Here is a 20,828-nt window from a genome sequence, read left to right on the forward strand (position 1 = left end):
TATCATGGTAAATTATGCACTTTATTTATTATTTCTTAAGGGGTGTGCAAAGTCTATAGTGGACAAGTAAAAATGAACGGATGAAGTAATCAATTTTGTTTTGAACTTCTAAAATGACTAACCACGACTGATAATATGAGACAAAGAAAGTTTTAGTTTTTCCAATACTATTTTTAATAATAAAATAAATTTTTCCAAAATTAATTATAAGACGATACAAAATTTTTATCCCAAAATTATTTTTGCTTATCGAACGAAGCTACAAACGACCCTAAGGCCAAGAGTCTGACTTTCCTATACATAAACCAAATCCAAAAAGGAAAATAATTAGGCGACTTTTTTCCTTTTTATATAAGGTTGAGGCTGTTTTACCTTTTGCGTTACGCGTTCCTACCCAGACGACTATTTAATCCGAGTAAGCTCCACTTTCCTAAGCCGCCTCTTTAATCCTCTATAAATTCTCAAAAACCACCTGCTTTTCTCAATTTTTCACGGATTATATTAAACCCTAATAATCTCTTTAACCAAACAACGTTCGATCAATCTGTTTAGCAAAATTTGTTGATTTTAGTTTTGATGATTGTGAAGAAGAGTTCAACGACGATGAATACGATGGTAGTTGTTGATGCCGAGATTTTGAGCGTTTCTGTTGATTCGGTTTCCATTGATATTTCTCGTTCTGATTCGGTACGTATCCGATTTCCTCTCTTTATGTTCCTCTATTATCCTTTGTTTTGTCTATTTTATTGTAATAACGGCGGTGTTTGAGCTAGTTTTTGACTAATTATTAGGTATCTGCTACCTCCCGCCAGTGGCGGAACTAGGTGGGCGGAAGGGGTTCAGGCGATCCCCCTTCCGCCGCTATTATACTGTGTAATTTTTTTTTCATGTATAGATATTCCATATTGAATGATATTCTATATTGAATCCCCTTAGCTTCTTTGTATGTTCACCTTTTATCCTGCTTTCGCCACCAACATGTAATAAATAATTTTTGCCTTAGCATGATCATTAGTGACCTTGTTTGTGTGATCATTAGTTATTGATAGGTTAGAAGTATAGATATTCTTGTAGCTGCATAGAGGTTCTGATGTATTATTTATTTAGGGTTCGAAGTTAAATAGTTAATCTGATAGAGATATTATTGCTATGGAAAAGGGAGAAAAAGAAAGAAGCTTAATTTTGCTTTTTGGGTTGGTTTTAATTCTGAAATTGTGTAACTATGATGAGTACTTTTGAGAAGTCTCATATAGCTGACTGGGACTAGTTTGGAATTGAGGTGTAGTTGGTTGATTTTTCTATAACCTAAAGAAATTGAATTAAACTGAATTTTTATTTAAGTTGACGGTCATTCTAAAAGTTGTGTAACTATGATGAATTCTTTGAGAGGTCTCATATACCTGATCGGAACTTGTTTGGAATTAAGGTGTAGTTGATTGATTTTTCTATTCACCAAAGGAATTGGATGAACTTGCTTAAATTTTATTAGGTCTCTCCAGATGATTAACCTTTTTTTTGTGGGTACTTTCTGAATGGGAATTTCGTTGAAGTTTATGGTTTTGAGTTATTTGGCTATGCTGTGCTCGAATGAGTTTTTGATTTTTGTCGTGCTTGTTGATATTGTTACTCCTATGTGGTTATAGTGTGATTGAAATGCAATGTTCTGACCTTTTATATTTTGCAATTATCAGGGTGTGAGATGCTCAACTAGTACTCCGGCAACAATCATCGATTCAGCGAGAAGCAAATTTATCCCTGCTGTTCGTTCGGGTAGCTACACTGATATTGGACCTCGTAGATCCAATGAAGATGAACACATTCGTGTTGACGATCTTTCAGCTCAGTTGGGTTCTCTGTATAATTGGCCTCTTCCGGGCTCGTTCTATGCTGTTTTCGATGGTCATGGGGGTTCTGATGCAGCTGCTTATGTCAGGACTAACTCAATGAGATTTTTCTTTGAAGATGCTGATTTGCCGCAAGCATCTGTTGTTGATCAGGAATTCATGGAAGAATTGGAGAGTTCTCACTGTAGAGCGTTCTTAAAAGCTGATCTTGCCTTGGCGGATGAATGTAGTGTTAATGCCGCTTGTGGAACAACAGCAATAACTGCCCTGGTTTTGGGAAGACATCTGGTTGTTGCTAATGCCGGTGATTGTCGTGCTGTCCTTTGTAGGAAAGGCGTTGCAGTTCAGTTGTCTCAAGATCACAGGCCTACTTCTCTGGTGGAGCGACAAAGAGTTGAGAACTTAGGCGGTATTATTGAATATGGCTTCCTAAATGGTGATCTTGCAGTTACCCGTGCTCTTGGAGATTGGTATATGAAGCTTCCGTTCGGATCTGCATCTCCTCTTACTGCAGAACCAGAAGTCAAGCAGATGTTGTTGACTGAAGATGATGAGTTCATGATAATTGGTTGCGATGGCATTTGGGATGTGATGTCGAACCAAGAAGCAGTGAATGTTGTTCGCCGTGAGCTTAGGCTACATAATGACCCGCAAGAGTCTGCTAAAGAACTTGTGAATCACGCTTTATGTAGGGACGTAGATGACAACCTCACTGCAATTGTTGTGTGCTTTACTAATCCTGATCATCAAGCTTCAGTTCCATCCCAAAGGCCAAGATTCAGGTGTTGCAGTTTGTCCGAAGAGGCGAGGAAGAAGCTGCAAAGTTTGTTAGGAAGCAATTGAGTGTATACTTGCATTGTTTGACCACAATAGTAATTTTTACTACATTGTGTAAGTACGGATTATTGTTTATTTCTGGTATTGTGAACAATAACTTTAATCTGTTTGAGGCTGCTTCAGGGAAGTGAGAAAAAGCAGCCAGCAGTTTTGCAAGGCTAGTGCATTCTAGTAGTATATGTGCTGCCAATTCTTTTCAATGAAAGAATAACTCATGGTGTGATATTTGAGTTATTTCTGAATTCATCTTGTTTTGTCATGATGCATTTTACCATTTCAGCCATCTGTGTTCAATAGTTTAAACCATAGATTTTCTTTTTGGGTTTTTACTCGTTGTCTGCTATTCGTATTGGGGCCACGATTAATTTGGATTTGTGCTGCGTAAGACCTATTAAAGGAGGAAGCGTTTCCTACCTGGATTTGTTTATTCCTAGGGCTTGAAACCGAAATCCTGATTAAGGGTGAAGAGATTCTATCCATCCGATCGTATTCTTGAGTGGTTAAACCATTGACTTGTTTCTCAAATTTAAGTTGCTTTATGTTTTGCTGCCTGTTTTTAGGCACTTATTATTGTGTGGCTTTCAATGTGAAGAAAGAGTGATCTGCCTCATCTAGATTGGAGTGCTCCTAATCTATTTTCAACCAAACAATAAGAGTTTAAGTAGGAGGTAAAGTTTGTGAGGACATAATTTCCTGATATAAAGGATATTTTATTACTATATGATGAACCAGATGCCTTCTGACCAACATATGCATTATCTCAAGTGTGTGAATCAGCAATCCCTCTAACTTGTGCTAACTATCTCATCTTTTCTTATCCGTTTATCTTTTGGTGTTTTCCTTTATTTTCTTTTTCTTTCCCTTTTTTGACTAAAGAATTAGTTGTGCATATCTGAGTTTGCTCACGTTGTCGGTTCCAGGTTCGACTATAGAAAAAGTTTGGTAGGCTAGTAACCAAAAATAAAACTTCATGATGAATCTTCAAAGTAACATGATAGGAAGAGATTCATATAATCGACTCCAACCTGTTTGAATTTGAGGCATAAATTTTTAGATGAATTTTTCTTAATAATTATTGAGGCATAGGATGGGCCATGACACAACCAGTGGCGTAGCCACACTATGCCAAGGGTGGTCAAGCGAACACTCTTCGCCAAATAATTATACTGTATATGTAGGTCAAATATTACTTCATATGACTATATATTATATTTTAAATACTCTTAATACAACGAAATGAAGTGTTGTTCAAGGGTTTGAATCCATATCTAAACATTTTTATATGCTCATATGTGGTTTATTTGACTTTTTTCAATCTAAAAAAATCCTAATAAATAAATGTTAAAACTTAAAGTTTATGTAAAAAGAAATAACTAGTCTTTTTATAATTTAAAAGTTAAACTCTTGACGAGATTTCTGCCTATGCCATTGAACACAACTAGAATTCGATTTCGTACAATAATTGCTCGAACTATGAATATTTTAGACAGTGATCTGTTGAGCTTTTGTGGTATTTCTCCTTTTTAAATCAAATGTCTTCAAAGAGGCATCTCTTATTATATTTCTCAGCTTACATTTTTGACCCTTTTTTTTTCGAGCAAGGATATGGTCAAATCAGGGAAAAAGCTTGTTAGAAGTGGCCTTTGCAGCAAAACGAATAGTTTAACATTAAAAGCTAGAGATTATGACAATTGAGAATATATTAATTTTAATAAATAAAGGTTAGGTGAAAAGATTTATTTAGAATAAAAATGTTATATATTCATTTTTCTTTTGGTTCATTCACTAATTATGCAGGATTATAAAGCACGGACAAAGGGAGTAATATGAAGAGATTATTGTACAAGAATTACTTACTTTAGAAAGGTATTTTTCCTTCAAATAGTTCATCTCGCATTGCTAATAATTCGTATTTCACTTTCTATCACGAATAGAATACTGCTTCATATATTTTCTTATATCTTAATACAACTAAACATTTAAGGGGTATTATCAATTTTAGCCCGCGCCAGAAACTATTTACATTCATTAGCCGAATAAGTGTATAAAATTTATATAATTTTTATTTATAATATACAAAATGTACACACACACATATATATATATATATACACACACAAAAATATACATTTTTTTTTAGAGCGGCCATACAGTTAATTTTTCCAATATTAAATACCATCAACGAAATGCTATATTGGTTATTTCATGAATTACTTTTTATGTTGTCAACCAAATACTGAAATTAGGATTACTTACTCTTTTCTTTTTTTAATTTTTCATTCGATATTCAATACCCAAGAACTTACTAAATTAAATTCGCGTTGAAAAATTTCACTATAGAAGATAAAACACTCCTTGCCAAAAATGACTTTATTTCCGGAGCTCGAACCAAACAGGCTATTTTGTTGGATTGCATAGGGTAAAATGCAGTAATGGAGCCACATGTATTTAAATAGGTGTTAATTGACACACCTTCGCCAAAAAATTACACTATTTAGTTAGGTAATTTATATATATATATATATATATATATATATATTATGGATCGGGTTTATAGTTAGGTAATTTATATATATATATATATATATATATATATATATATATATATATATATATATATATATATATATATATATATTAGCTCCAATATTTTGACAATTTATGCCTTGTTGCAACGCACCATATCACAAGCTGCAATAAATAAAACTAAAACAGCGCACACCTTCGCATACGAATATATTCAATTTAACAAACCGGTCCTCCACTATACATATATTCTACAAAAACCTTAAGCCTTTCATTATAGATCAGAAAATTTGAAGCCGGAGAAAATGGCGATAGGGAGCTTAGCTAGACGAAAGGCCACAACAATTTTATCTTCTAGATATCTCTATAGTACATCCAAATATTCATTTTCTCTAAGCAGAAATTACTCTTCGGGATCTGATGAAAATGATGTCGTTGTTATCGGCGGTGGACCCGGCGGCTATGTGGCGGCGATTAAAGCTGCACAACTTGGGCTCAAAACTACTTGTATTGAGAAACGGGGTACCCTTGGTGGTACCTGTCTCAATGTCGGTTGTATTCCTTCTAAGGTAATTGTTTTTGACTATTTATTTAGATTTTTTAAAAATTTCTTAGATCTATTGATTTTGCTATTACTCGTTTTGAAATTCTGTTGATTTTTGCGATAGTATGTGAAAATTCAGATTTTCGTTATGGCTTTAATTAGCGTGAAGATGATTATGTCGATTGTAAGTATTGTGCTATTGAAAATCGAGCTTAAAATTCGTTTTTGCAGTATTCTTTTTGTTAACTTGTGATTTACATTTCAGACCGTTGTCAAATAGCAGTTTGATATTTTAGTGATTATATAAATGGATAGTAGATGTTTCTATAATGTGAGCTTTGGGAGCGATTGAAATCATTTGGTATGATGCAAGTCATTTTTTGTAGAAAATGTTATTCGTGTTTTCATAGAAAATGTTTTCCTTGGAATGTTTGGTTAGTAAGTGAAAAACATTTTTTAACAAAAGTCAATACATATAGTATATTTATTTGATGAATTTTTTTGACAAAACATATATATCAAAGATTATTAATAAAATTAGCAAATTAGAAAGTGTTTTGTCAATCTTTTGAGTATTTAAGACCAATAATAATGTCTAATTGTTTGGTGGAATAAGTACTATGAAGTTAAGATAGTTGAAAAGAGGGAAGTCGTTTCCCCTATGAAAAATGTTGTAATCCCAGGAAACGTTATACCATCTTTTGTAGTACCTTTTTTAGAAGTTCTGTTTTTCGAAAGCATCGCAATTGGTCCTCCTACAAGGTGGAGATATGGAATTGGTTTTCTTCCTTTTCTTTAGCCGCAACAGAGGCAAACTTAACTTTTCATCAAGTGTCAAAGCCATCCATACAGGAAAAGGAAAAATAAGAAAGACCACCAAATAGTGTATCTGTATATAATTTCTGACTATCCAGCTGTGAGATGTTAATTATATATATTTTTTGGTTGATAAAAGAGAAAGGAAATTGTAATTATCTCTGAAGATGCTAATATCAGACATAAGCTGCATAGTGAATGATATGTTATTTTCTGCAATTTCTACTTGAACTACTTGATCTATAGAAGATTGAGCGTCTTTTGTAGAGAATCATGTTTTGATGTAAATTCTCTACTTTTTGGTATACTTCTTGTATACGGGAGTTTTTTCTCCCTTTTGATTAATACAATTTACCTTATCAAAAAAAAAAAGTTATCATCCAAATGTGAGATAAAATAAAATAAAATAAAAGCTAGATCTAAATTGAGTGATATGGTAGTATTTTTTTGATAAGGTAAAGGTTTTGAGTGATATGAAAGTATTAGAAGGGGATACTGGAAATGCTGATTTCCAGTTGATGAGTTGATTTGTGACTTACATATAGAAGTAAAGGTACCTTGCATAATTAACAGTGGAATTATTTTAGTTAATGAGAGTGATATTGTTCTTTTGAATGTGACTAGAAGCAGACGTCAGTTGTGGGAAATTACTGGAAGGGTACTGGATATTCTGATTTTGCAATTGACCAGTTGACTTGTAACTTACATATAGAACTATAGGTACCTAGGTATTTTGTACTTCAAACTTCTTCATTTTTTCTAAATTTAAAGTTTAAAATGTGGCAGTTCTCCTTTGAATAGTTCTAGTGATGTTAATTAAAGATCAGAAGTTCTGGTTGACCTGCCATAAATGAGGTATACTCTCTTGATGTAGATTTTAATCTTAGTGAAAGTTTTTTCTTGCAAATACTTAGTAGACTTATCTTTCTTCTATTTTTCGTCAAAGGATTGAAGGTTAATAATGTTTGCAGTGTTGTGCATTCTTCCCATGATTTGGCTGCTTAGCAAGACATATTTTAAGTGATACTTTAAACTGCAGTATATGTGCACAACTTTTCCCATATGGCTAACTCCGTCTCTTTGATTCCCTTAGAATGTGACATGCTTGAGGCTTCTCCTGTTCAGTGTTCTTAAAAGCAAAAATCGCAAAAAAGCGACATGGTTAATGGGGCTTGTAATGAAAAGCGAGAATTAAAGTGCACGCTTCTTTGAAGTGCACATTTCTCAGCTTTGCCCATGAAGAGATAACCCCTCGGCCCTCGCTTCGCAAATCGTTTCATCGCTTCAAGTGACAAACTGATGGCTTTTAATAACATTGCTCCTGTTGTGAATCCAAAGACATAACTTCCCTGAGAGACCATTTTGATTGGAAATCATATATAACCTAGTGTGCAATAGGTTAACCATAGGTTTCCATTGGGTGCATATTTATCTTATGATCTCTCTCCTAATGATCCTAAACTATATAGTTAGTTCTAGTAGGTTGCTAGTTGTCATTCTGTTTTTGTGACATCATGCACTTAAGGTCATTCTTCTGCATAGTAAGTTAACAACGGTACTCTGAAAATAAATTTGGTAGAGTAGTGCTTGAGTTATGCCTACGTATCTTGTCAATGAGTGTGCTCGAAGCTTTGTGGTCAGCTTTTGAGGTAATTCTTCATGTTTATTCTTTCTGCTTTTCATGTGTAGGCACTTCTTCATTCCTCCCACATGTACCATGAAGCTCAACATTCATTTGCTAGTCATGGCGTGAAGTTCTCTTCTGTTGAGGTAGATCTTCCTGCCATGATGGGCCAAAAAGATAAAGCTGTGGCTAACTTAACACGAGGTATTGAGGGTCTATTCAAGAAGAACAAAGTAAACTATGTTAAGGGCTACGGCAAATTCCTGTCTCCTTCTGAAGTTTCTGTTGACACTGTGGAAGGTGGTAATACTGTTGTTAAGGGGAAGAATATTATAATTGCGACTGGTTCTGATGTCAAAAGTCTACCTGGTCTAACCATTGATGAGAAGAGAATTGTATCTTCCACTGGAGCTTTAGCTTTGACCGAAGTTCCAAAAAAATTGGTTGTTATTGGTGCTGGCTACATAGGCCTTGAAATGGGATCTGTCTGGGGCCGTCTTGGCTCAGAGGTGACTGTTGTTGAATTTGGACCTGATATTGTTCCATCCATGGATGGTGAAGTTCGCAAGCAATTCCAACGTTCTCTTGAGAAGCAAAAGATGAAGTTCATACTTAAAACTAAGGTGGTGTCAGTTGAGACTGTTGGCGATGGTGTGAAGTTGACCCTTGAACCTGCAGCTGGTGGTGATCAAACTACTCTTGAGGCTGATGTTGTTCTTGTTTCTGCTGGTAGGATTCCATTCACTTCTGGGCTTGGATTGGACAAGATAGGGGTTGAAACTGACAAGGCTGGTCGAATCCTGGTCAATGAACGTTTTGCAACTAATGTCCCGGGGGTACACGCGATTGGTGATGTCATTCCTGGGCCAATGCTGGCTCACAAGGCAGAGGAGGATGGTGTTGCTTGTGTAGAATTCATTGCTGGCAAAGAGGGTCATGTGGACTACGATTTGGTTCCTGGTGTTGTTTACACGCACCCAGAGGTGGCTTCTGTTGGGAAAACCGAAGAACAAGTTAAGGCACTTGGAGTTGATTATCGCGTAGGCAAATTTCCTTTCCTTGCAAACAGTAGGGCCAAGGCAATTGATGATGCTGAGGGAATTGTAAAGGTACTTGCTGAGAAGGAGACCGACAAGATCTTGGGTGTCCATATTATGTCACCAAATGCAGGAGAGCTTATTCACGAGGCTGTCCTGGCTTTGCATTATGGAGCATCAAGTGAGGACATTGCTCGAACATGCCATGCACATCCAACAATGAGTGAGGCTCTGAAAGAAGCAGCCATGGCCACTTACGACAAGCCCATTCACATATAAAAATAGTGTCATATCCTTGTTTTTGTTTTTCCTCCGAGTATCTTGGATACTTGGAGCAGATTTTCTAATTGCCACCTCATCACTCAAGTATATCTTGAACAGAAATTTCCTTCCTCTTCTCTCTTAATTTATTATCCAAAGTACTTCCAACTTAATGTTTCTGTTCTGCATATTCATATCTGTAATAAAGTCAGGAGCTGTATGTCGAGTTTAAATGCCATTAATTTGAGTTTCATTGAGTTTTGATCAGCGTTGAGCGATTTTGCTTTATCCACATATAAGAGGAAGATTTTTAACATGTATATTCAAATAACTTTTGCATGGATGAGGGGCCATTTTAGAGAAGATGGACTATAACTTTCTTGTTGAATGTTTTTAACTTTGCAGAAAAAAGAGCTCTAATTGGCGTCAAACTGTGGACAGGTGATTTTTGCTTTGTTAGCCAATTGTATACCATTGCTTGTTCCTTTTGGCCATCAATTATTAACATGGATTGTTGAAATGAGTATATTGTGCCAAAGTTTCTAATGTGAATCCAAATTAGTCGAGCTAATAAGCTTCTCACAGCGAATGGTTAGAACCAAAAAAGAGTATATTTTGTCAAACAGAAGTACAATTTCTACACCAGATTATCTTTTTAATTGGTTGAAAAGGGATACATTTGGATACCCGCAAGTCACTTAGCATGGTTTGTCCATCACTATTCGAAGTGCTATTTACTAGTCTCTCTCGGATAGCAGCAAGTAGCAATAACTATTTGGTTATTGTATTCAAGTAACCTCCACTTCCAACCAAGAGATTGTGAGTTCGAGTTTCCCAAGAGCAAGGTGTGAAGTTCTTGGAGGGAAGGATGCCGATGGTCTATTTGGAAATAGCCTCTCTACCCCAGGATAGGGTTAAGGTCTGCGTACACACTACCCTCCCCAGACCCCACTAAGTGGAATTATACTGGGTTGTTGTTGTATTCAAGTCTTTATTTTCAATTGTTTTTTTTGGTTGGTTGCCTTTGAGATTTGTTCACACGAAGTAAATGATCCATGGCATTCATGTTGCACATGAACAATGAATGTGTTCTCCCTTTTATGTAAAAAAAGGAGGTATTGGAAACACTTAGGGATCGTTTGTTATGCGGAATAAATTATTCCGGGATTATAGTCTTGGGCCTATAATCCCTAGACTAGTTTATCCCATTTAATGACCTGGTTGTTCGTTCTGAGAGTTATAGCCCAATTTCCCCTATCTATAGTTATTTATGTGTTGTTCAGCCGTGTTGAGTTGTATCGAGTTGGTAGGTTTGAGTTCGGAGTAATTTCGGAGTGAAATGAACACTTAGTCTCTTAGTTAGAAAGTTAAGTTAGAAAAGTCAATCGGAAGTTGACTTATGAGTAAACGAATTCGGATTTGGATTTTTATGATTCAATTAGCTTCGTTGGGTGATTTTAGATTTATGAGTGTGTCCGGAATGTAATTTGAAGGTCCGTGGTAGAATTAGGCTTGAATTGGCGAAAGTTGGAAGTTTAGAAGTTTTTAGGCTTGAATTCGAGGTTGATTTGGTGTTGTTTTGGGTGTTCTTGAGGTTCGACTAAGTTCGGGTAGTGATATATGTCTTGTTGGAATTATTGGTTGAGGTCCCGAGGACTTCGAGTGAGTTTCAGAGAGGTTTGAGTTGTGTTGCGCTCGTTTTTCTTATGTTTCGACGCCGTTTCTTCAAGCATAAATGATATCATATTGAATAAATGAGCTTCAATTTCTTTTTTGATTGAAGCATTCGATCCGTATCGTAATTATAGACCGGTAACAAAAAGAATCGTCGAATTTGGACATCGTATGAGGATTTTAGGGTCATTTTACTAAGAATTAGGTTGTCAGATTTTTTCAGATTAATTACGAAATTGCCACTAGCAGCGTATTTAAAAATCTGCACTATTTGCAAATATTAAAACCTACATATCTCATTCATTATAAGGTCAAATTGAGTAATTCAAAAGCCTAACTTGACTATAATTTCACAAGGAATACATTGGAGGCATAAACTATGATATTTCAGGATCGTTTGACATGAGAAACGAGACAGAATAGCTGGCAGAAAATATATAAAACTAAGGTTTGTTCATTCGGTCATATTTTGAGTTGGGGAGCACGAATTTGGGCGATTTTGGAGGCGATTTTCACCATATGGATTGGGATTCGGAGCTTTTGGAGACCGAGCCCAGAGACGAGGGCATCCCGAAGTAGGATTTTATGTGGTTGAGGTAAGTAACAGTTTTAACTCTGGCTTTGAGGATGTAAACCTGGAGAAATTGATATCATGTGATTATTTGGTGGTGATACCCACGCTAGGTGACGGGCGTGTGGGTGTGCACCGCGAGGGATTGAGACTTGGTCCGTCCCGTAAGGCTGCGAGGCCTAATAGCTATTATCTGTGGTTATGTGTTTACTTGTTGTTGAACTTGTTTGCCTTCATGTTAGAGATCATGCTTAGGCTTTATTCATGCTCACATTATTTGTACTCAGTCATAGAAATTATTGTACATGTTTACCCCAGTCTCTATTATTTGCTAATATGCTGTGATACTTGATGTGGGCTATGTTCCCTTATTTGTTGATGATGGTGAGGCTAGTGAGGTACATGATTGAGTGAGGCCGATGACCTGGTTGTGAGGATATTAATACCATAGCGCGTGAACTGTCCGCGTAACACGTGTGCTGACCATGCAGGTCCAGGTATTTATACCATAGCGTGTAAGTTATCTGCGTAGCACATGAGTTGACCGTGCGGATCCAGGTATTGATATGATGGCATGATTGAGTGAGGCCGATGACCTGGTTGTGAGGATATTAATACCATAGCGCGTGAGTTGTCCGCGTAGCACGTGAGTTGACCGTGCGAGTCCAGATATTGATACCATAGCGTGTGAGTTGTCCGCGTAGCACGTGAGTTGACCGTGCAGATCCAGGTATTGATATGATGACACATGAGTTGTCTGTGCTTAGCGCTTGGGCTTTGGGAGCTCCTCCGAAGTCTGTACACACCCCCAGTGAGCGTAGAATGTTGAGTGTATTGAGTGTTGAGTGTTGAGTGCTGAGTGCGAGTGCTGAGTGATGGAGTGACATTTTTATGAAGTTGCATTTACTTTTGTTGTTGCTGCATTTATCTGTTAAATTTCTTTGTGGTATTTACTGAGTTATGAAATTTACCTGTTTATTCATGTTTATTTTCTTAAAATTGTGAAAATAAATAGTTGAACTGTTTTACTTAGCTCGTCACTATTGCTCAGTTCCTTAGTTATTTCTATTACTACTGAAGTGGTTGTACTCATATTACACCCTGCTCTTTATGTGCAGATCCAAGTGAGTTAGAGCGCGGTGATCCTTGAGTTCATGCCGACTATCTTTGGAGACTGCAAGGTAGCTGCTAGCATCCGCAGGACCTTGTTACTCCTCTTGTCATTTCTTCTTTTGGACAGTTAGATAGTTTATATTTCTTAGTTCACCGTTTTAGATGCTCATGACTTAGTGACACCCCGATGTTTGGGACTCGTTTCTATATTTTATATTAATTATATTTAGAGTAGATTTAGTTTATGAGAAATTCAAATGTTGAAATGTTTTATTAAACTTTTATAATTGATTTAGTAGTAGTATTTTGGGAAATAGGCTTGCCTTGTAACAAGATAGGCGCCATCATGACCATGGTTAGATTTTGGGTCGTAACATCCCACCTCGAAGGTGGGATAAAATAATACCAAGTTTGATGGGATAAGATGGGAAATCCAGACCTTATCCTGCGTACCAAACGACCTCTAGAATCTATCTAGGATAAGAGACCCTTTCTCTTAACCCAACTACATAACAAAATCTGAGTTTATTAATGCGCTTATGCTGTTCATCATTCATTCCCCCGTTTAGAGAAGAAAGAGGAGTGTTCTCCCTCGAGATTGTTATAACAATATAAGTTTAAACAGTTCAAACTGACCATAAGTCACTCGTGTTGGCGGCTGTCAAGTGAGATAATAGTTTCAAACAAGCAAGACACAGACCCTTTAGAAAAGTTTGTCATTCTTATTGGATTTCAGCATAGCAAAGTAAAACTGATATGCCTTTCACTAAGTGCATCCATTTGTGAATCCAGTTCAGGGACTGACTTTCTCTGGTTTGTAGTCGATGACAAGGACTTTCTCCAGCTGAGGAAGCAATATATTTGCATATTCAACATGAGCCGGATGATCTATATACTCTGCAATACCATCTGTACTGTCGAACGTTGACTCAAAAACATGAGTGAAACCTTGGTGGAAGTTCTCTATGCTCACATTCTCACCCCTGCAATAGTGACACACTAGTTACATTTCAATACTTGTATGAACTTCAAGAAACAGAACTAAAATCCAACTCAGTTTTGATCATGAGAACTCGCAGGACTCATTATCAAAGTGTCTCAAGGCTAGCATTCTAATACCTCACAATATCCTTTTTGCCCAAAGTTCCTAGATATAAAGCCTTAGAGCTTTGCCACCAGAAGCAAGCCAAAATATTACCTCCACATTCTTTTCCACTAAGCAAATATCAATCAAAGTTGAGTTTGATTCAGCAGGATAATCTCTTAAAGTTCAGAGTTTATATGTGCAATTTTTGGATGAGGCGCAACTAATAATGGTCCTCAATACTAGGTTTTTATCTGAGGCCGGGTTCGAACTCGTGATGTGCACCTAACCCAGATATCATGAGTTGTGCTCTTACCATTAGACCAAAACCATGGGAGTTTATAAGTGGAACTTTAGTGTCATAACTTCCGTGGAAAGCGAGCAAAGCCCATCAAGACAAGTAAAAGCTGAACATTCTTGGCTAGGAGTGGCAACCAGGCAGCAGAGGCGGATTTAGGATTTAATCTTTATGGGCTAAACTTCTAAGATTTTTAATATTGAACCCATTATATTTTTAAAGTTATGAGTTCATATCTACTATATTTGCAACTATAATGAATTTTTATACATAAATTTTTACTCCGCGGCGAAAGTTATGGGTTCAATTGACCCCATAACTAACACACTACATCCACTCCTGTTAGGTAGGCGAGGCAGCTTTCGGGACTGGGCAGAGCCGAGGAAGAGACGGGCAGAACAGGGGTGGGCGGGTTACATATTCTGAAGTTCAGTTTTGATTCTCAACGCTCCGTCACAAAACCTTATTCTCTCCTGACAAAATATTGTGATATCCAGATGTGTAAATAATGGCGATCTTTGTAGGGTCATTCTCTTCTATTCAAATTTGTCGACATGGAGATCATTACTTCTTGAATGGTAGGTGACCTTAACAAACACTTTAGAAGTAGCATTTTACTACCATGACATCTCCGGTTAACGCTCCATCTAACAAGTGATAACCTAATAACTAGCATATATTTGCTCTCCAACACTTGATAGATAAATTGTAAATTTTATTTTATGATCTAAATCCCAATCAGCTAAGTTCAAAACAACAACAACAATAACAACCCAGTGGGATCCCACAAGTGGGGTCTAGGGAGGGTAATGTATACGCACACCTTACCCCCATCCTGGAGGGCAGAGAGGCTGTTTCCAAAAGACCCTCGGCTCGAGAGAAAGAATCAGAACAAGTAAATAACAAAAAAAAGACCAAGAAAATGATATCAACAATGTAAGAACCGGAGAAAAAATAAATGGAAGAAAGCAGTAGCAATAGCAATAGCAAAAATAATAGCAATAGCAAAAGCAAAAGCAATAGTCACAAGCAGTAACACGACATGGTACTAGAAAACCGAAGCGGAAGATAGTACTAAAACAACCCTAATACTGGCATTCTAAGAATCGAAGACAATGTACTAGTCAACTGGCCTTAATAAACTTGGAACAGATCAGAAAAACACAGGACGACATATTACCCTTCTACCCTAATCTTCGACCTTCATACCCTCCTGTCAACATATATCTTAAAAAAATTTCTTTATAACATTGACCTTTAACTTACCAAAATCATTACCCTAATGAAAACCAAGAATGTCAAAGTTTTAATTTTTCAATGATAAGAATCAAGAATGTCAACACACACACACACATATAAAGAGGGGTTGCTCCAATGTTGTATACTAAACTAGAAAATGAGAAATCATCCACAAATAAGGCAAAAAGGGGAAAAGGGGTTGAGCAGAAATGTTGAAAATTTTATAGAGGAGAGAATAAAATACCAATGAAAAGATTTCATGGGTTCAATGAGATTGACAAGATTAGCATATTGCTTAATCAGTTGGTTGATTTGGTCTGCTGGAATTCCATCTTTGAACTTGGCCAGCAATATGTGCTTCACCACTCCTCCTCCATTAGAACCCTCCATTCCAAATTAGTCCCTGTTCCTTCGTGCTAAGAGTCTCTCTCCTCCACTACTACTTTGGTTGATGGTATTAAGTAGAGAAAATGAGAAAAATGGTCCCTAATGTTTGAGTCTAGGTTCAAACCAGTCCATCAAGTATACAATGAATAGTTTTGATCCTTTACGTTTGCCAAAACTTAACAGTTTTGGTCTCCTTAATTATTTAAGGAACTAACTTTATTTGTTAGATTTGATGGGAACTGTGAAAAAATAGAGAAGATTAGCTGAAATTCATATTTAGAGGTATAATTTTTGCTGTTTTTGATGTATTTCTACAATTTGGTGCAATTTTTTTTTGTAACTTCTATTATTTTTAGTACTTTCTTTTGTGTGTTTAGTGCAATTTTGTATTGTAGTATTTAGGATTTGATGGGACTTTCTTGGTATTTATAGTTAAATGTTTTTTTCTATAGTTTATGTCAAATATAATGAACATAAATTGTTAAAATATTTAACATAGACCAAAAATATTAACTTTGATAAAATTAAAGGATCAAAATTGCTCGGTGCATATTTAAGGGACTACTTTAAACCTTCCCTCAACTACTTTGTTTGACTATTGTATAATCACAGTTCACAACACGTATGCCACACTCCTAAATTAGTTTGGTCAATTTCATGCCAATATTATATAAAATAAAATAAATGCACACAATTTTTTTAAATTTTCTATTAGCATAAAAATCTTTGATAGAACTAAAAAATTTACTAATATGATTAAAACATATACTCAACTAGAGTAATTAATATCTCTAATATATATTATTCGTTAGGTTACATGAAATTCATGAGAATCTGGTTTTTCGATACTCTATCGGCCCGTGCATTTAGAGGTTGACGCAAGGCATGACGAAGCGATGTCAAGCTACATTTGCTGATTTGCTAACTTATGTAGTATTTCTTTGATCACACGAGAAAAAAATAATTTATAACTAATGCAGTATTTGATTGAACAAATACTTATGCATTATTTTATGCAAGATTTAATGTGAAATAAAAATACATGCATTGACAATATGATAATTGAACTATTTATATAAAAAAATATTTTTGAAGTAAATAACTCTCATATATATATTTTTTAATTGTCCATCACCGCATAATAACTTTTTCATTATTACTCTTTACTCTTTAACACTTTTTAAATTAGTAACTTTACAAATCAAACGGCCGTATATTTTGTAGCATTTGGTTCCTATTCCAAATGAGGTAGGTGACAGTGATTACTCTTTAACATAAAGGAGGTTGTTGGGGGTTGGTGGAAATAACAAAAAGTTCGCGATATAATTAAGATTGAAAAAATTATATTGTATAGATGCTTTTCAATATATATATATATGTTATGTATAAAAAAAATATAAATTTTATATACTTTTATAGCTATCAAATATAAATAGTTTCTTTTGCGAGCTAAAATAATCTTTATGAAAGACGTCATCATATTGAGTTTTCTCATCATATTGAGTTTTCTCTTTATCACTTTAGCATATGTTATTTATCCTTCATCTTCCAATTGCTGAACAAATTGACCCGTAACAAAGTCCGATAAGTGACATGATATATATTTGGCATTTGTTTAAGGTTATTTGTCACAACAATCTCTAGCTCTGTAGATATTGTACAAGCGTGTGCATAATAATATTACTATGTAAAAAAAAACATGAATTAACTTAACACAATATTAGTGCCCTGTATTGTTGCTTTGGAGACTTCAAGGTAAACCTGCCCGCAGGCCTCGAAGTCCCCTTCTATCCCATTCTTTTCTTATTTTTTTTACATTTTGATAGACAATGATTTATAGGATTGTTCGGTACTATATCTACACTACTAGAAAATAGACCTATCGCAACAGTTATTTAGCAACGGTTATGTAAACGTTGCAATAAAATAGATATGGCAACAGTTACAACGGTCGCATGTTCCTCTCAGACCCACTGAGATAGGTAGCAGAATAAACCATTGCATTAGGGATTAAACCGTCCATGTAGATTGATGTATCGTGACGGTGCCCTGAACCGTTGCAACAGAGACATCTTTGGCAATGATGTATCGTGACACTAAAGATCGATTACCACCAGAAAAGGCTCACGGGAAACCAAGAGATTAAGAGGTTCTTCTCCCTCTATCTCTCTCTTTCTTCAAAACTAATTTTTCTTCTTACTTATTTGCTCTCATAAGACAAGAGGGGTTGCTCTAATGGTAAGCAACCTCCACTTTCAACCAAGAGGTTGTGAGTTCGAGTCTCCCCAAGAGCAAGGTGGGAAGTTCTTGGAGGGAAGTATACCGGGTTTCTATTTGGAAACAACCTTTCTACCTCAGGGTAGGGGTAAGGTCTGCGTACACACTACCCTCCCTAGACCTCACTAAGTGGGATTATACTGGGTTGTTGTTGTTGTTATTTGCTCTCATTCATCGACAGAGAGCTTTTTAAGGCCTCTCCAGTTTGAAGCTATCTAAATCTCATCTCCCTTTACACTAGGCAAGATTCATTTTATATACTTATTTATTTTGTAATTAAAAGACAATTGGAAATAAATTATTGGGGTAGCTGCTCTATATTTGTCATCTTCAGTGTGAAATTGGATCTGGTGCTAATATTAGTGATTTTTTGTTCGCTTTTATTAATACCCGTGGTTTACAATCAAAAGCCTCTGTCTTTGTTACAATGAGACAAAGCGCAATAAATTGGTTTTTGAAATGCGGTCTTAAAGTTTATGCATATTTTTTCCCAAAATTTATGTGTATTTCACCCAAAATAAGTAAGGCAAGTATGAAGAAGAGTATGTATCTGGAGAACTTCTTGTATTTTGAAACTGCGACATAGAGTTGAATTGTTTATGCTGTTGAAATCAAGAAGTGTATTTGACAATTGATAATTTGACATCAAAATATATGCCTCACAAAAAAAAAATTACATTTAGATATAGCTTTTCTCCATTCTACTTTTTGAATATTTTCTGATAGTTGGAGAGATTGTAGTATAGTTTAGCAGAATTGAGTTTGGGTCGGCGTCCCAATATTCGATATTATTTGTTGTTAGTAGACACTACAGAGAACTCTCTTGGCATAAATTGATGGTGAACTAACAAGTTGTGCTATTCATGAAAGTTAAATACAAGCCCACCAAAGTGTTGAAAAATATGAAAAACTCATTCCATAATCTGTAGCTACCAAATTTAGCAACTTGATGCTTTTATTCTCTTTGTATTTATATCTTTTTCTATGAGCGAGTGCTACCAAGATCTCATAATATAAAGATTTATCTAGTTGTATCAAGTATTTTAATTCATTCAAAACAATTTAACAGGAGGTCTCCACTTTAAGTAGTTGTTAGATTTGCTTGTTTGTTCTTTGTGTTTTTTATTTCATGTGTTTGTGAATTCATTTTGTTAGTACTTTATTAAAAAGGTTAACTAGTTTACCCTCCTGTTAGTTGAAAGATTTGTTCTATAAATACTTGATAGAACCTTTGTTATGAATTTTCATTTTAGGTCATCCAGCAGATTAATGTGCAAATAGGATAACATATGTTAGTTTTTACCAAGGAAATGGTTTAAAAAAATTTATACAGCAGATGGTCAAAAAGTCTGCTAATTTTATAGTTTTGAATACAGTAGATAAAGCTTAAGCTTAGGTGAAATAATTATGTATCTACAATAGTTCCAAAAATTTGTTATTTTAAAATTATGATGGCAGCTCAAATACATCTCGTTGTGGCCACTTTACCAGTTACAGTCACCACAAATATTGAAATTCTGAAAAAGTCCAGGTAAGTTTTACTAGTTGCAGCAACTAAAAACAAAAAACAAATGGTAAACTGAACTGAACACCTCTTTGTCTTACCTTGTTGAATTATTTATTTGCAGAGAATAAATATCCACGATATATGGTGATACAATAATAATGCATAACTATCTTGTCGGTACTCCAGAGCATCAATGATTCAACCATATATTTTAATAAATATATCTCCACTTATCCCATCTTCCTTTTGCAATATCATAGTATTAGCTAATACTAATAAAAATACAATATCAAAGTTTTAATATTAACTAATATTAATTACACAAATAGCCGGCCAGATTCAATATTTACTTTTTCTAACCGGTATAGGCTAGGGAATAGTCGAGAGTTCTTCCCTCCTTGTACCAGGTAGTCTGATAGAGTTTCGTTTAGGTTTGTTAGCGATCTTTGTTGTATTCACATTGTTGTTTTGCATAGTTTTGTGTTATTGTCCTTTCACTTATTTGTTGTGGTTATTTTCTTTCTGGTATCTTTTATTGCTACATGTCTTTTCTCTTGTCTCTTTTATGATATTATTGTCTCTCCTGTTGAGCCGAGAGTCTCCTGGAAACAGCCTCTCTGCCCTTTTCGGAGTAGGGGTAAGGTCTGCGTACATTCTACTCTCCCCAGATCTCACTAGTGGGATTTTACTGGGTATGTTATTGTTGTTATTATACATATAGTATCTCGGAAAACATATAGTATTATATATATATATATATATATATATATATATATATATATATATATATATATATATATATATATATATGTTATATTTTAGTGGCTATTTTTAGTTTAAGAAATTAGATGATCGGCTATTTGGGTTAATTCTTCAAATTTTTTATAATCTTAGAATTATCAATTCTTGAACAGGGGTGGCCCAAAGAATTTTGTAGCCTAAAGCCAAACTTTAATGAAGCCTTAGCTTTTTGTTATTTTAAAAAAGTATTATTTTTTTATTTGAAGTCTATTTTTTATTAGATTTTTATTAATAATTTTCTTATAATCAATTTCTCCCAATAAGTCTTTCTCACTTAACGATATAGCTAATACATTTAATCTCTCTTGAGACGTTGTTGATCTTAGGTAAGATTTTATCAATTTTAATTTTGAAAAACTTCTTTCCGTTGAAGCAATGATAATAAGAG

General features: G+C 35.1%; 3 protein-coding genes across 3 annotated transcripts; 2 read left to right on the forward strand and 1 right to left on the reverse strand.

Annotated features, from left to right (window-relative positions):
* The first annotated feature begins 377 nt into the window (after positions 1-377).
* On the forward strand, positions 378-2,960 carry LOC107821053 (putative protein phosphatase 2C 49). Its single transcript, XM_075225742.1, has 2 exons — positions 378-687; positions 1,692-2,960. Exons 1-2 carry the CDS (start codon positions 577-579, stop codon positions 2,685-2,687), a joined length of 1,107 nt encoding a protein of 368 aa, XP_075081843.1. The 5' UTR covers positions 378-576; the 3' UTR covers positions 2,688-2,960.
* A 2,407-nt stretch (positions 2,961-5,367) lies between these two features.
* Positions 5,368-9,756, forward strand: LOC107821052 (dihydrolipoyl dehydrogenase, mitochondrial). The gene is made up of 2 exons (XM_016647443.2): positions 5,368-5,776; positions 8,257-9,756. The coding sequence occupies exons 1-2, from the start codon at positions 5,513-5,515 to the stop codon at positions 9,505-9,507; spliced, it is 1,515 nt and encodes a 504-aa protein (XP_016502929.1). The 5' UTR covers positions 5,368-5,512; the 3' UTR covers positions 9,508-9,756.
* Positions 9,757-13,417: 3,661 nt separating this feature from the next.
* LOC107821051 (stress-response A/B barrel domain-containing protein HS1-like) lies at positions 13,418-15,908 on the reverse strand. Its single transcript, XM_016647442.2, has 2 exons — positions 15,713-15,908; positions 13,418-13,830 (listed from the first exon to the last, which is right to left on the reverse strand). The coding sequence occupies exons 1-2, from the start codon at positions 15,856-15,858 to the stop codon at positions 13,641-13,643; spliced, it is 336 nt and encodes a 111-aa protein (XP_016502928.2). The 5' UTR covers positions 15,859-15,908; the 3' UTR covers positions 13,418-13,640.
* Positions 15,909-20,828: the final 4,920 nt, after the last annotated feature.

The sequence above is a fragment of the Nicotiana tabacum genome, chromosome 11 (genome assembly GCF_000715075.1).
Source record: "Nicotiana tabacum cultivar K326 chromosome 11, ASM71507v2, whole genome shotgun sequence".
In the NCBI taxonomy this organism is placed as follows: Eukaryota; Viridiplantae; Streptophyta; class Magnoliopsida; order Solanales; family Solanaceae; genus Nicotiana; species Nicotiana tabacum.

Bases quoted from the DNA above. Each gene is read 5' to 3' on its own strand.
- LOC107821053 (XM_075225742.1), top strand. From the start codon at position 577: ATGATTGTGAAGAAGAGTTCAACGACGATGAATACGATGGTAGTTGTT. The intron at 688-1,691 runs GTACGTATCCGA...TGCAATTATCAG, and splicing joins ATATTTCTCGTTCTGATTCG to GGTGTGAGATGCTCAACTAG.
- LOC107821052 (XM_016647443.2), top strand. From the start codon at position 5,513: ATGGCGATAGGGAGCTTAGCTAGACGAAAGGCCACAACAATTTTATCT. The intron at 5,777-8,256 runs GTAATTGTTTTT...TTTCATGTGTAG, and splicing joins TCGGTTGTATTCCTTCTAAG to GCACTTCTTCATTCCTCCCA.
- LOC107821051 (XM_016647442.2), bottom strand. From the start codon at position 15,858: ATGGAGGGTTCTAATGGAGGAGGAGTGGTGAAGCACATATTGCTGGCC. The intron at 13,831-15,712 runs GTATTTTATTCT...TCACTATTGCAG, and splicing joins CCCATGAAATCTTTTCATTG to GGGTGAGAATGTGAGCATAG.